Here is a 16,042-nt window from a genome sequence, read left to right as displayed (position 1 = left end):
CATTGAAAATGCGGAAGGTAATGTTTTGATCGCCGTGTATTTATTTATTTATTTAAAGAAGATGTTGACCTTTTCATGACCTTGACCTTTGACCCGATTGATCCCAAAATCGAATCAAATGGTCCCCGGATAATAACCAATCATCCCACCGAATTTCATGCGATTCGGTTTAATAATGTTTGTGAACGCATCATCTCACTCTTCCGGTAAGCTTTGGTTGCCAGCTCAACAGCGAGCATGACTTCTTCTTCTCTCCCTCCCGCTCCCTCTTGCTCAGTGTGTCTCATGTATAGTTATCCCCCTGCCTCCCTTAATGATAACGATACATGCAACAAGTGTAGTTTATTTGCTAGGTTGGAGGCAGGTCTAAGTGGGTTAGATGCACGGCTCCGCGCTATCGAAGCTCAGACAGCTATGCTAGTTAGCCCGCCCTCTCCCGTAGTCGGCGCGGAGCTACAGTCAGCTGTTAGCTGTGCCCGCGGTAACCGTGCAGCCGGATGGTTGGGTAACTGTTCGCAGGAGTCGTAAGTCTACACAGAAGCCCGCTGTGCACCAACCACTTCACGTTTCGAACCAGTTTTCCTGCTCAGCGACACACCCGCTGAGGAACACACCCTGGTTATCGGGAGCTCTATAGTCAGGAACGTGAAAATAGCGAAGCCACGGACCAGAGTCGTGTGCCTCCCGGGGCCAGAGCGGGCGACGTGGAGTCTTGTTTGAAGCTGCTGGCTAAGGATAAGCGGAGATACAGTCAGATTGTAATACACGCCGGTGGTAATGACGCCGGAACTCACTAAAATTAATGTGGAATCGGTGTGTGCTTATGCCAAGACGTTGTCGGACACCGTAATTTTCTCTGGCCCTCTCCCAAATTTGCAGACAGACGAATTGTATAGCCGAATGTCGTCTTTCAACCGCTGGCTGTCGAGGTGGTGCCCAGCGAATAATGTGGCCTACGTAGACAACTGGAAGACTTTCTGGGGAAACCTGATCTGATGAGGAGGCGGCATTCATCCCACGTTGGACGGAGCGCGTCTCATTTCTGCGAATATGACCAAGTTGATCACGGACTTAATCTATGACAACCCAGGGTTCAGATCAGGAACCGGGAGCAGAGTTGTAGTTTAACACCCTTCTCTGCTCTTCCATTCGAGCAGTTACCCACCCTTGACTTTAGAGTAGAGACTGTGTCTGTCCCACGGCCACTTCAATTAAATAAATCAAAAGTAAGCAGAAGAGGAGTCGTACACAATAACCTTATACAAGTTAACACAATTATTTCAGCAGTGCAACAAAATAGGTCTATTAAATGTGGTCTCCTAAATATTCGATCTCTGTCATCTAAAGCTGTGTTACTGAATGATTTAATATCAGATAATCACATTGATTTATGTTGCCTAACTGAAACCTGGCTGAGCCATGAAGAATATGTCTGCCTGAATGAATCGACTCCTCCAAGTCATATTAATACTCACATTCCTCGAGGCACCGGTCGAGGAGGTGGAGTAGCAACCATCTTTGAATCGAGCCTATTAATTAATCCTCAACCAAAATTACACTACACCTCATTTGAAAGCCTTGTTCTTAGTCTTTCACATCCAACCTGGAAAACACTACAGCCAATTCGATTTGTGATTCTGTACCGGCCACCAGGTCCATATTCAGAGTTTATATCTGAATTCTCAGAATTTATATCAAGTTTGGTTCTTCAAACCGATAAAGTTATTATTGTTGGAGATTTTAATATCCATGTGGATGTTGATAATGATTGCCTTAGTGCTGCATTCATCTCCTTGTTGGACTCGATTGGCTTCTGTCAGAGAGTACAGAAACCCACTCACAGCTTTGGCCACACGCTTGATCTTGTTCTTACTTATGGCGTTGACATTGAGCATTTGAACGTCTTCCCACAGAATCCTCTTCTGTCAGACCACAACCTCATAACTTTTGAATTTATACTACCGGAGTGTACTCCGTTAGTCAAAAGTTTTACACTAGATGTCTAACTGATAGTGCTGTAGCTAAATTTAAAGAAGCGATTCCTTCTGTATTTGATTCGATACCACGTCTCAATATAACAGAGGACTCCTGGTCTAACTTTAGTCCGTCCCAGATTGATCATCTTGTTGACAGTGCCATAGGCTCTCTGAGAATGACACTGGACTCGATAGCCCCTCTGAAGAAGAAGACAGTGAGGAAGAGGAGGTTTGCTCCTGGTATAACCCTCAGACCCGCAAACTGAAGCAAGCGTCACGAAAGCTTGAGCATATGGCGTTCAACTAATCTCGAAGAATCCCGCTTAGTTTGGCGAGATAGTCTTAAAACATATAAGAAGGCCCTCCGTAATGCCAGAGCAGCCTATTACTCATCAATAATAGAAAAATAAAACAACCCCAGGTTTCTCTTCAGCACTGTAGCCAGGCTGACAGAGAGTCACAGCTCTGTGGAGCCGAGCATTCCTATAAACCTTAGTGGTAATGACTTTATGAACTTCTTTAATGAAAAGATTTTAACTATTAGGGACAAGATTAATAATCTCTTGCCCATAACCAGTGCCAATCTGTCCTCAAGTGGAATGGCCTTGGAAACCGCTGTATGCCCTGGTGTATATTTGAGGATTTTCTCCTATCAACCGTGACCAATTATTTTCATCGGTTTCTACTTTGAACACGTCTACCTGTCTCTTGGACCCCATCCCGACGAGGCTGCTTAAAGACGTTTTGCCTTTAATTGGCGGCTCTCTATTAGATATTATCAATGTGTCTCTGCTAACAGGCCACGTACCACACTCCTTCAAGGTGGCTGTTATTAAACCTCTCCTGAAGAAGCCCACTCTGGATCCAGAGGTATTGGCTAACTACAGACCGATCTCTAGCCTCCTTTCCTCTCCAAGATCCTTGAGAAAGTGGTCGCAAATCAGTTGTGCGACTTTCTACATCATAATAGTTTATTTGAGAAATTTCAATCAGGATTTAGAAAACACCACAGCACCGAGACGGCACTGGTGAAAATTACAAATGACCTCTTAATGGCAGCAGATAAAGGACTCCTCTCTGTCCTGGTCTTGTTAGACCTTAGTGCTGCATTCGACACCATTGACCATGACATCCTGTTACAGAGACTGGAGCAGTCGATTGGCATTTCAGGCACGGCACTAATTTGGTTTAAATCCTATTTATCAGATCGATCTCAGTTTATATTTGTAAACGATGACGCCTCGATAACCACCAACGTTAATCACGGAGTTCCACAAGGTTCTGTGCTTGGACCAATTTTATTTACCTTATACATGCTTCCTTTGGGCAATATTATCAGGAAACACTCCATAAACTTTCATTGTTATGCAGATGACACTCAACTATATTTATCGATAAAACCAGAGGAGAGCAACCAACTCTGTAAAATTCAAGCATGTCTTAAAGACATAAAAACATGGATGACCTGCAACTTCTTGATGTTAAACTCAGACAAAACCAAGTAATTTTAATCGGCCCTGAGCACCTCAGAGATCAATTATCTGGTGATGTGGATTCTGTAGACGGCATTGCCCTGGCATCCAACACCACTGTAAAGAATCTTGGCGTTATCTTTGATCGGGACTTGTCCTTTAACTCCCACGTAAAGCAAATCTCAAGGACTGCATTCTTTCATCTACGTAATATTTCAAAAATCAGGCACATCTTGTCTCAAAAGATGCAGAAAAATTGGTTCACGCTTCGTTACTTGAGACTGGATTACTGCAACTCCTTATTAGCAGGCTGCTCTAATAAATCTCTTAGGTCCCTCCAGTTGATCCAGAATGCTGCAGCTCGTGTTCTCACTAAAACTAAGAAAGAGATCACATCACTCCTGCACTAGCTGCTCTGCACTGGCTCCCAGTAAAATCAAGAATCACTTTTAAAATTCTTCTCTTAACCTACAAAGCCTTGATTGGTGATGCTCCATCATATCTTAAGGAGCTTGTCGTACCATATTGCCCCACTAGAGAGCTACGCTCACTAAATGCGGGACTACTTGTAGTTCCTAGAGTCTTAAAAAGTAGAATGGGAGCCAGAGCCTTTAGTTATCAAGCTCCTCTTTATGGAACCAGCTTCCAATTTCAGTCCGGGAGGCAGACACAGTCACCTCGTTTAAGAGTAGACTTAAGACCTTCCTCTTTGACAGAGCTTATAGTTAGGGCTGAATCAGGTTTGCCCTGGTCCAGCCTCTTGATATGCTGCTATAGGCTTATAGCTGCCGGGGACGTTTTAGGATGCACTGAGTACCTATCTCCTCTTTTTCTCTCCTTAAGGATGATTTTTCTTCTCTCAATCACACGTTACCAACTCTGCTTTCTCCCGGAAGTCCTTTTGACTTTCGTCTCATGGGGTCATCGGACCCTATGAGACGGCATAGATCTATCTGCCTGATGGATCGTCTGGGTCGTGGAATTCCTGCTCATGACTACGCCACTGTCCTGTTGAGACTCCGCCCACTCCTCCTCCCCACCGCCATCTGCCTGATGGATCGTGGAGGTCTCCATCGTGGAATATGCCTACTATGAACTATTCATACACTCTGTCATATTCATTGAATGTATTTTAACTCTAAATCTGTCCTTCTGTACACATTACATCTATTGCATCTGTCCATCCTAGGAGAGGGATCCTCCTCTGTTGCTCTCCTCCAGGTTTCTTCCCTTTTTTTCCCCCTGAAGGGTTATTTGGGAGTTTTTCCTGGTCCGATGTGAGGTTTTGGGGCAGGGATGTCTATGTGTACAGATTGTAAAGCACTCCGAGACAAATTTGTAATTTGTGAAATTGGGCTATACAAATAAACTGAATTGAATTGAATTGAACACAAACCTTATTAAACCTTTTTACCATAGCACGGTCAATTGTTATCCAATTGGCATGCAACTAACGCCAAAATGTTCATAATTCAATGCCCAATCTTGTGATATGCGAAGGTATGCGCTCTACCGAGTGCCCATTCTAGTTTGAAATGTTTTACCATGTTTCAGGTGGTAAGAGGTCATTGTATTGGCTAGACAACAAAATACAACGGGTAGAGGTGTTCACATTGAGGAATGATTAACAGGTGGAGTAAATGGAGAAGAAGGGGGGTGGGTGGGGGGGGGGTAATTTAATTAAATAGTTTCTGTAATGTATGCAGATAATTTGTACATTCATATCATTGGTTATTTCTGCGGTGGTCAGTGCAGTTGTGTATTGGTCTCTGTTCTCCTCTCTGCCTGCTGCCCCTCTCAGTGTCTTCCTCACGAAAAGGTTCGCTCTAACTCTTCCATGAATTTAGTGCTTTAATCCAGCTCAAGGATTTTTGTCTCGGCATAAGTAGTTTTCACACACACTTAAAGCTTTAAACTTATTTCCCCGATCCTCATCTCTCATGTCTGTCTTACTTTCAAAGCGATGCTCACTCATCCGCCCCCTCTCCTGTCTCATGACTCTCCTTCACTTTTATCTATATCCAATTCTCTCTATTACAAGTTTCTCTGTGTGTTTGTGTGTACTTACCAAGACCCATATTTAGAGTTAAGTGCACATACAGAGGAGCTAATACCTCCATTAAAGACACCAATATAAAAATTTTTGTAAATGAGTCAGTTTGCTCCCAAACAAGAGGAGATTTAAATGTTTGGTTTTAGTGGGATTTTAAATGCGTTTCTTTTTATTGACCACATTTTGCATTTCACATTATATGCACAGCACCCAAGTGTTGGTGCTGACTTGATGCTCTGGCCTGAATGTCTTCTGTTTTTCTTCTTTACAAAAGTAAATTAAATATTGAAAGTAATTTTTTATGAAGCCGTTTTGCACTTTTAGCAATTTAGACATTTTGTGTCTCTTTCCATTTGTTATATAGTAATTTAAAGAAGCACAGCATGCCCTGTAAGTGACGCTACACAGTGCCCAAAAAGTAATGCGTCGCTTTCTCTTTCTCACACACTTTTCCTTTGTAGTCCAGAGTGGTCGCCTGCATGACGGCTATCCTCAGTCAGATGAATGATCGTCACTATGATACATACATTGAAACCTTTGCTGGATCCTCTGATCTAGTGGTGAGTACACACACACACACACACACACACACATATGTCTGTGAAATACATATCAATGGTAATAAAACATCTTTCTCTGTTCAACAAAACACATTCTTCGTCTTTTGCTCATTTCCCTGCAGGACTTCCTGATGGAGTCCTTCCTCCTTTTCAAGGACCTGATTGGTAAACATGTGTACCCCTCTGACTGGATGGCCATGATCATGGTACAGAACAGGTACTGCAAGCACCCACATACAGGCCCGAGATGTGAACCATACACTAACGTGTCCCGCTAACTGAATAGGCCACACACTCATCTTATTGATTAGTTAATTAATCTTTTTTTTTCTTTTTTTTTCCTGAAAACCAATTTAATTCCACGTACATACATACAATACATATACATGTGCCCTCATCTATGTATTTTGTTTCTTTAAATTTAAAAAAAGCTCACGCACACACATTATTTTTCAATTCTCTGACTTTATGATGTTTTGTCCACTGTTTTGTCGTCCTCTAGGTGTTATGTCTATGTATTGTCTTTAGTCTTATAATAAAAAATATAGAACAAAATAACTGAATAAGCCACAACTGCCTCAGTACGACCTGCTGTTGGGACAGTGAGGCCTGGTCTTTGTGAATCATAAGACATCCACAGTGACTTTCACTTCCACAAAACCCCACACAGGATGACTTAGAGGTGGTAAATCTGGGGATGAGGGCTGCGATGATGAAAATGGCTGAGGGGATGTGTGCGTGCGCATGTGTGCGTGCGTCTGCGTGTGCGTGTGTGTGTGTGTGAACTTCGATGTTTTTTTTTTGTGATGTAAGCTAGAGGGAAGGCAAATAGGTCAAAGTGAGAGTGAGGCAGAGGAAAAGACGGCTTGATAAGGAGTCTGCAGGCCGGGGCTCAGGAAGAGACGTGCACAGGTAGACCCTCTGAGAAGTAAAGGGCAGGGAGAGGGGATGTCAGTGGGCTGTGAATAACGATAAGTGATAGATAGATAGTGTTCATGCAGAAAGACTGGGAGCAGATTTGCTCGACTTCACTTTAGAAATGCATAAAGTCACAATCACTGATACACGTGCACACGCTCTGTGAAGTTGCTATCAAGAGCTCTCAATGTGACAGACACAGAAAGACGCGAATCGGAAGCAATATTAATAGAGTTTTAATATATACAATTCTGTTTTTGTACTTACGCATATATTTGATTAAATATTTATTCAATAACTATTTTCAAAAGATTTTTGAATTGCTAATTTTAAATATATATATACTTGTCTTTTATCTCACGTACCCCCATTTGAGAACCACTGCTCTATATGAGAGTCAGAGCATTAGTAATGCAGCCAACTATAGTGGAGTAATGTCGACCTCAGCAGAAAATGAAGTGCCCTTCTTTGTGTGTTGTAATCTGAGTTTCTCCTTGCTTTGTTGACTCAGCCTGGCGGCTGCACTTGCTCTTACTGCTTGTGAGTTTGCCCCTTGTTTACATATATGTATTAATTATCTATCACTAATCAAACTGACGCATGAGGATGTTCTTTTCCATCCTTCTAATGTATTGGTTTATTTTGTGTTATTAGAGTGTTCCTGCGAGCCATCAACACCTATGCAGACACAATGAACCAAAAGTTCCTCAATAACGACGACTTTGAAGTCCAGGTCAGTGTGTCTGTGCCGTGTACTTTGGGCTGTACTGCTTTGAAAAAAGGTCTCCGTTGTCTCTTCCCACATCCCCACTCTTTGACACTTTTCTTCTTCGTCTAGTTGTGGAATAACTACTTCCACTTGGCGGTGGCGTTTATTACCCAGGAGTCTCTGCAGCTTCAGCACTTCTCATCAACCAAGAGGAACAAGATTCTGGCCAAGTGAGAGACGGGCATATCATTCCCTGATTTGCCACACATACTCCCCGTGCTCTCAGGACACACCGTGATGTGTGATCTATTTAGCTCTTTACACTCCCACTGCCTATTAAAACCGTGTGATGTCTGTAGATAGAAATCCAATTTGGTTCATGTCGGGGCAGATTAACGAAGCTTTATCTTTGCCAACGGCCTCAGTGTCTGGAGATGAAAATAACAGTATTGATCTGTCTTCTCTTCCTGTCTCTGTGTATGGGTATTGTTGTATCTCTTTATTCAAGATATGGAGATATGAGAGGACTCATTGGATTTGCTATACGGGACATCTGGTACAAACTAGGTAAGAGAATGTGGTCGGCCTCGCTGCTTTTGGGGATGCAAACACATGTGTTTACTCTCATATCCATTGCCTGATGGATCGTGGAGGTCTCCATCGTGGAATATGCCTACTATGAACTATTCATACACTCTGTCATATTCATTGAATGTATTTTAACACTAAATCGGTCCTTCTGTACACATTACATCTATTGCACCTGTCCATCCTGGAGAGGGATCCTCCTCTGTTGCTCTCCTGAAGGTTTCTTCCCTTTTTTCCCCCTGAAGGGTTATTTGGGAGTTTTTCCTGATCCGATGTGAGGTTTTGGGGCAGGGATGTCTATGTGTACAGATTGTAAAGCACTCCGAGACAAATTTGTAATTTGTGAAATTGGGCTATACAAATAAACTGAATTGAATTGAATATAAAGACGTCGCTGTGTAGGTGGCTGAACAGCACAGTGTTGGTGGAAGTGGTTTGAGATGGCATGAAGAGGGATTATACTCTGGAGAGAAGAAGCAGAGTTCAAATATTATTGTAGAAGGAAACATTGCCCTTGAATTAGGATGTGTTGGTGGTCAGAAACCTGTGGAGCCTTTCAGAGGACAGCAGGTGAGCAAGGGGAGATGGGTCAGACATGGTGTTACCTGCATTTACATCAAGTGCGTGTGTGTGTGTGTGTGTGTGTGTGTCTTTCAGGAAGTCATAAGATCTGTTTCATCCCCGGCATGGTGGGTCCCATCCTGGAGATGACTTTGATCCCAGAAGAAGAGCTGAGGAGGGCCACCATCCCCATCTTCTTCGACATGATCACCTGTGAACAAGCACATTCTGGAGACTTTCACAAGGTAGAAGTGCACACATGCGAACAGGAATATGCGACAACATTTCTTTATGTTGTGTGCAGACATGTTGACACAAAACAAAACATTGGAGAATGCAAAAGAAAAATATACATTTGCACACTCAACACACACAAATACACACCGGTGCATGCACACTGTGCACATCCATCGATTTCCTGTGGCACTGCATGAAAGTTTAATTATGCTTGCATAATTGTTTTTTTCTTCTATTCCCTCTCTTATTTGATTTTTTTTCTTTCTCTCTTTTTCTCTCTCTCTTCTTCTATAGTTTGAGAATGAGATCATTCTGAAGTTGGACCATGAGGTGGAGGGTGGAGGAGGAGACGAGCAATACATGCAGCTACTGGAGACCATGTAGGCCTCAGTATTAGAACAGAAATGACAATTATAGCTAATAATAATACATTATATCGGTATATAAACACACATATAAGAATAACAGGGATAACACTGATTAAATATGGTATAGTATTTGAAAAATGTTTTGAATCGTGACTGACCATTATAATTGTCATAAAACATCAGAGTGGATTTCCCATTTACCCTGAAGGTTACCATTGGAGTCCTGTCACTTGTTTCATATACATTCATATACTGGCAGCACATAAACACTGAAGATGAAGACTGAATCCTCTGATGATTAACTTGTGAATGTGTGTCGTCTGCCAGCCTGCTGGACTGTGCTGAAGAGAAACCCACGCTGAGGCCACAGGTGCACCACTTTGTCACCTTGGTGAAGGGACTCCTGATTCGTCTCCTTGACTACCGTACCGTGATGAACGATGAAAGCCGCAACAACCGCATGAGCTGCACCGTCAACCTTCTGGTACGTCACAACTTCTTTGAAGTACGGAATACTTTACAATTGCTGCAGGCTTGATCCGCTTTAGACGTTCCCTCTCCACCACCGAGGTGTTTAAGTGTGTTGAAGCGCAGTCAACAACGTGTGTTCAGGACAAAGAGGGAAGTTTGCTCCTTGAATTTCATCATACTGCTGTTAACCCCTTCATAGTATTTGAGTTTTTAGTTATCTTCATGATTCATTGATTTCTTTTAAACATCTACCATGTGTTGTGAATCTGGCATGTGCCGCCATGGATTTTAATGTATTGACACTAACCTTGTGATGTATGCACTGCACTGTTGAACCCCATAGAAAGGTGCTTGTCTCAGACACACACAAACACACCTTGTTAAACGCATCCTTCTTTAAATAAAGTTGATGTATGGTAGAACAGACTCAGTCAATGATCTCATCCCTAACAAAAGAGCCTCACTGATTGAGCCGTTCAATATGCAACACAGGTTTTATGTCTCGTCTTTCATGCCAAAGTCTTTGTTTCCCTTTTCCTCATTTGACGCTGATTGATCTAAAGGAAAAGATGTATCTCCGTTTCTAGTCTCCCACAGTTTTTGCAGAGCGTTGCATCAGCTCCTGTCTGCTGCACATCTTTTCCAACTGTATCAACTTTAGAAACAGATCCCATCTCCCCACCATGCGATTGTCATTTAAATCATATCATGATCATATTTTCCACAATTTGTTTTTCGTTCTTTTATATCTGCTTTAAACTGTTTCCTAGCAAACTTTTAGGAAGATCAGTTACAGTTACTGATGAGGTTGTGTCTGTGTTGGTATCTAGAAAGTGTTATTTTCCCATCAGGACTTGAGGCTGTTGGCACATGACGGAGATGTTTATCTAGCGCGTGGCAGCAACCTTATTAGCTATTCACATTCATTTGTTTGGCCAGCTAAATAATCCCAGCCCCCCCCCCCCCCCCCCCAGGCTAACTTCACTTAGGAAGTAAACACACAGACACACAGGTATTTGCTATGCCTCCTCATGTGGATGCACTCAAAGAAACACAAATACACTGACACATTTACCAGAATATACTCAACGCTCAGGCTAAAATAACCTTGGCCAACAAGCTAAAAGCTTTCCAGAATAACTCATGAACACTTTCAGCTGCGGAGAAAAGCATGTTGGTATTGCAGATAACACGTCCTCCATATAAGATGCACACGATGTACATTTGTAAAGGGCTGCCACTTGGTGTGTTGTCGGTTAGGAAAGATAGACGGTAATACTGTCGTTCTACTATTGTTGCATGTTCAAAAGAGCAAAACCCTCTGCCCTGTGTGTAGATGGACATGTATGATGTATCTGACCTTTGCCAAAATAATGCCATAAGTATGCACACCACACGCTTCAGCTTCAAAGTGAATTTCACAGTAATTGAGCTTGGTTTTGTGTGTGTCTGTTCATGTGTGTGTGTGTCTGCTGACTCGTGATGGAGATGTTTGGGTTACAGCCGTTCGTTCCACTCTGTTCTCTGAAGACGTCATTAAACCTCATTAAACTGGGAGTGTTTGTGTTCCTTGACTCACAGATGTGCGTGACTCCCACACACTGACACACACAGGCCATCTGAAGTATAACTTACAGAATGCACACAAACCGCCTGTTAAAACAAACACTTCTCCACATGAATACAAAACAACAAACCAGTAATCAGCCCAGTGATCCAGAATTAATAAAAATCCTTCACAGACACGTTGACCCGACTTTTGCTTTGATTTTGCAGAACTTCTACAAGGACATCAACCGTGAAGGGATGTACATCAGGTACCTATGAGCTGACTTTGGCATTAAATACATTTAAGTGATGCATTTTTGCTTTGCGTGTGTGTGTGTGTGTGTAGGGGGGGTGGGGGGTGTATGTGTGTGGCGGATTGTGTGTGGCGGTGTGTGTGTGTGGCGGTGTGTGTGTGTGTGTTGCTCCGTAATCTGACAAGGGATTATATGAGTTCCACTGAATTAATGTCAGAATCCACAGGATCAGCTCTTAGTCTGACTGCAGGGCGAGCCGAGAGAAAGAGAGACATGATTGGTATGAGGCAGAGAGGGAGGAAGACAGGATGATGGCAGGAGAGAGAGAGAGAGAGAGAGAATACAGAACCAGTCAGGTCCCACATGCATATCTGGGGATATTTTATGGACATAATTAGTTATCTTTATTTGTGAATGTGATTCAACTCTGTGGTTGATCCTCCTCCTCCTCCTCCCGTCCTGTGGAGAACACCGTAACATTTGACCAGCTCGCCGATTAACATGATCAAACAGACATAGTTTAATGGAAACACACATTAAAGCAGTGTTGTATATTACGTCAGAATGTTATCTTACACTGTTCAAGCTATATTACCAGAAGCCATGCATGGATAATAAAAACTCAAACTAATTATGCTCTGGCCCACTGTGGGAAGTAATGATCATTACATTTGCATCTTAATTGCTTACATTTATATTGAAAATTAAACTCATGCTAACATGACAACTGATTATTCCCTCAACCGTAACGATGATGTGCCCGCTGTAATACATATGTATCCTTATAGTACATCGTCTTAAAGAGGGTAAACGGCTGTAGTTTTTTAAAAGTTTTGGACAGCAGCAATGTTTCTAGGGAACAATTTAATCACACCTTGGCCAATGTTTACGCTCAGTAATAATATATTATTTGTACTTAAATAATTAGAAGGCAACATAGAACATTCTACAAACTTCATCTCCCTCTATAAAAAGGTTGACTAACACCCAGGTACAGAATAATTGGCCTCTCGCCAATTACTGGTGAAAGACAGAGAGATGGAGAACTGAAGAGAGGGAAAGGTGGAGGAACAGGAAGGATGAAGAGCAAAGGTGACAAATAGTGAACACAAACAAGTGCAGTAAGTAGATGACACTCACACTGTTGTCCTAGCCAACTGAACAGGCTGACTCTCCAGCCAGACAGTTAGCTGGTTACAAGTAAAAGGAAGGAGAAAGGAGGAAAAGAGGTTAAAAAGAATAGCAAGCCAGACCCATCAACACTTCACTCAACAGGATGAACGGTTGACTGAAGAGTGCGTCATGCATCCAGAAGACGCTGCTTTCTTGCTTTGTCATCAATGCTTAGCAGGAAAGTCCAGCCGCTCCCAAACGCTTCCCTCTGACCGAGAGAAACAGAAAAGGATCTTCCTCTTTGTCGGGCTTATAAAACATAACACATTTATGCTACTAAATATCTGACAGACCGTTAAAAAGACATTGCGTCAATCTGTATTTTTGTGTGTTTGCATGTGTGCGTGCTCCTGAATGACCTGTCTACGTTGTGTATCTATTTCAGCCTATGTACAGGTGTGTGTGGCTATGGACCAGAGGATGAGTTAGTGACACATAAATAAACTAGAATGGGCACTCGGTAGAGCGCATACCTTCCCATATCACAAGATTGGGCATTGAATTATGAACATTTTGGCATTAGTTGCATGCCAATTGGACAAAAATGTATCGTGCTATGGTAAAAAAAGTTTGCCCTTTCCATGACCTTGACCTTTGACCCGATTGATCCCAAAATCTAATCAAATGGTCCCCGGATAATAACCAATCATCCCACCAAATTTCATGCGATTCAAGAACATTTTGACCTGTTCATGACCTTCACCTTTGACCCGATCGATGCCAAAATCTAATCAACTGGTCCCCGGATAATAAACAATCATCCCACCAAATTTCATGCGATTCGGTTTAATACTTTTTGAGTTCTGCGAAAGATTTTGACCTGTTCATGACCTTTGACCCGATCGATCCCAAAATCTAATCAACTGGTCCCCGGATAATAAACAATCATCCCACCAAATTTCATGCGATTCGGTTCAATACTTTTTGAGTTTTGCGAATAACACGCACACAAATAAATAAATAAATAAACTAGAATGGGCACTCGGTAGAGCGCATACCTTCGCATATCACAAGATTGGGCATTGAATTATGAACATTTTGGCATTAGTTGCATGCCAATTGGACTAAAATGTATCGTGCTATGGTAAAAAAAGAGTTTGACCTTTCCATGACCTTGACCTTTGACCCGATTGATCCCAAAATCTAATCAAATGGTCCCCGGATAATAACCAATCATCCCACCAAATTTCATGCGATTCAAGAACATTTTGACCTGTTCATGACCTTTGACCTTTGACCCGATCGATCCCAAAATCTAATCAACTGGTCCCCGGATAATAAACAATCATCCCATCAAATTTCATGCGATTCGGTTCAATACTTTTTGAGTTCTGCGAAAGATTTTGACCTGTTCATGACCTTTGACCTTTGACCCGATCGATCCCAAAATCTCATCAACTGGTCCCCGGATAATAAACAATCATCCCACCAAATTTCATGCGATTCGGTTCAATACTTTTTGAGTTTTGCGAATAACACCCATACAAATAAATAAATACACGGCGATCAAAACATAACCTTCCGCATTTTCAATGCGAAGGTAATAAATAAATACACGGCGATCAAAACATAACCTTCCGCATTTTCAATGCGAAGGTAATAAATAAATACACGGCGATCAAAATATAACCTTCAGGCATTTTCAATGCGAAGGTAACAAACACCTGCTCCATTTGCTCCAAGTTGTCCAACAGGGGCATCTAGTGGAGCGATGTATACATTGCATATGAAAGTAACTTGACCTTTGTCTGTCTTTGTGTGTGTCTGTGTGCGTGTGTGTGTGTACGCGTGTGTACGCGTGTGTGTGTGTGCGCGTGTATGCATGTGTGCTCAGGTACCTTTACAAGTTGAGGGACCTTCATCTGGAGGGTGAAAACTACACCGAGGCAGCATACACACTGCTGCTCCACTCTCGTCTGCTCAAGGTAGGGCACACACACAGACACACACACACATATATATATTTAGAGAGAGAGAGAGAGAGGGCTACTCTGTCGTTTTAATGCTGGACCCAGTGTCTTTCGCTGTCTAATCACTTTTCTGTCTGCCACGAGCAGAACAGTTTTTTATGAGCTGATAAATTGTTGCTTTGTCGCCGGCCTCCAAAAGATGAAGCCTCGAGGTTAATTTATGGCTCTGCATCGGCCACCGTGGGTCCATCCCTATGGTGATTGATTCCGCGTGTGCGCAGGTTTTTGTGTGAGCATGAGCGCACGCATGTGTGTGTTCGACCTCTTTAGTCTCTTCATCTCTTTTATGGGACACTCAGAGGCCCACCGAGAGGAACAGGGAATAAGGGCATCGTTTCCTTTCTCTCGGTCTCCCTCCTCCTCTCAATGTCTCGTGTCATTACATCAAAGCAGTTGAACTCTATAAAAACATTTTATAATCGCCATTCATCTTCAGTGTCAGTCCCGTCATCCCCGCGGGCTGTAACGCACAGCTCTAATCCTCTTGTTCCAATTACATAAGTCACTTTTGGAGAGATCATTTTGCATTTTTTGTTTATTTTCTAAATTAATTTCTGTGTAATTTATGTAATGGAAGATTAACTATTTCCTCATCATAATTAATGAACATGACGCTGCATGTTTTTGTGCGCACTCGGCTTACGACTTATTACCACAAAGACACAAAGCTTTTAGTTCTTCTCTTCCACTCTCGTTTCAACATCATGATAAACAGGAGCGTGAAAAACAAAGTTGGTCTCACTGCAACTTTTTCTTTTCCGCAAAACTGTATCTCACTTTATTGTTATTTCTACCCCCCTTCTGTCTCCATTCCAGTGGTTAGATGAGATGTGCGGCCCTCAGTTTGAGTCCCACGGCTCGCAAACCCAGCGGCAGCTCAAAGAAACGCTCTACGACACCATCATCGAGTACTTCGACAAGGGCAAGGTCAGCCTGGCGCTAGACTTCAGTCTCTTTCATAACATCATAGAGCAAAGGGATGATTTGAACAATGTTGATCAATGCGCTAACATCACGCATCGGAGAAGTGTTTTGAATTTTACAGAAGGATTACAAAGATCACAAGACTAGGCAAATGATTGTTCACTTTTTGAGTTTTATTAAGGGGAAAATGTTTCTTTCCTGTCTTTAACATTCACAATCTTTCAAGGATGAGACAGTGTTGCACTCATGCAGTCATAGTC

The 16,042-nt window shown here is 42.4% G+C and overlaps 1 protein-coding gene across 1 annotated transcript in view; it reads left to right on the top strand.

The window, feature by feature from the left end:
- The window catches only part of LOC130210182 (dedicator of cytokinesis protein 2-like), a 109,375-nt gene that overhangs the window by 82,004 nt on the left and 11,329 nt on the right, over positions 1–16,042 (top strand). Inside the window, exons 27-37 of the mRNA XM_056440185.1 lie at positions 5,963–6,061; positions 6,184–6,278; positions 7,634–7,712; positions 7,818–7,918; positions 8,197–8,255; positions 8,934–9,082; positions 9,369–9,454; positions 9,770–9,926; positions 11,690–11,730; positions 14,723–14,813; positions 15,675–15,785. Of these exons, the coding sequence (XP_056296160.1) occupies positions 5,963–6,061; positions 6,184–6,278; positions 7,634–7,712; positions 7,818–7,918; positions 8,197–8,255; positions 8,934–9,082; positions 9,369–9,454; positions 9,770–9,926; positions 11,690–11,730; positions 14,723–14,813; positions 15,675–15,785 (1,068 nt within the window). The remainder of the gene's footprint in view (positions 1–5,962; positions 6,062–6,183; positions 6,279–7,633; positions 7,713–7,817; positions 7,919–8,196; positions 8,256–8,933; positions 9,083–9,368; positions 9,455–9,769; positions 9,927–11,689; positions 11,731–14,722; positions 14,814–15,674; positions 15,786–16,042) is intronic.

Source organism: Pseudoliparis swirei, chromosome 19 (genome assembly GCF_029220125.1).
Source record: "Pseudoliparis swirei isolate HS2019 ecotype Mariana Trench chromosome 19, NWPU_hadal_v1, whole genome shotgun sequence".
NCBI classification, from domain to species: Eukaryota; Metazoa; Chordata; class Actinopteri; order Perciformes; family Liparidae; genus Pseudoliparis; species Pseudoliparis swirei.
The sequence above is the reverse complement of the archived record's forward strand: the minus strand, read 5'-3'. Positions and strand labels throughout refer to the sequence as shown.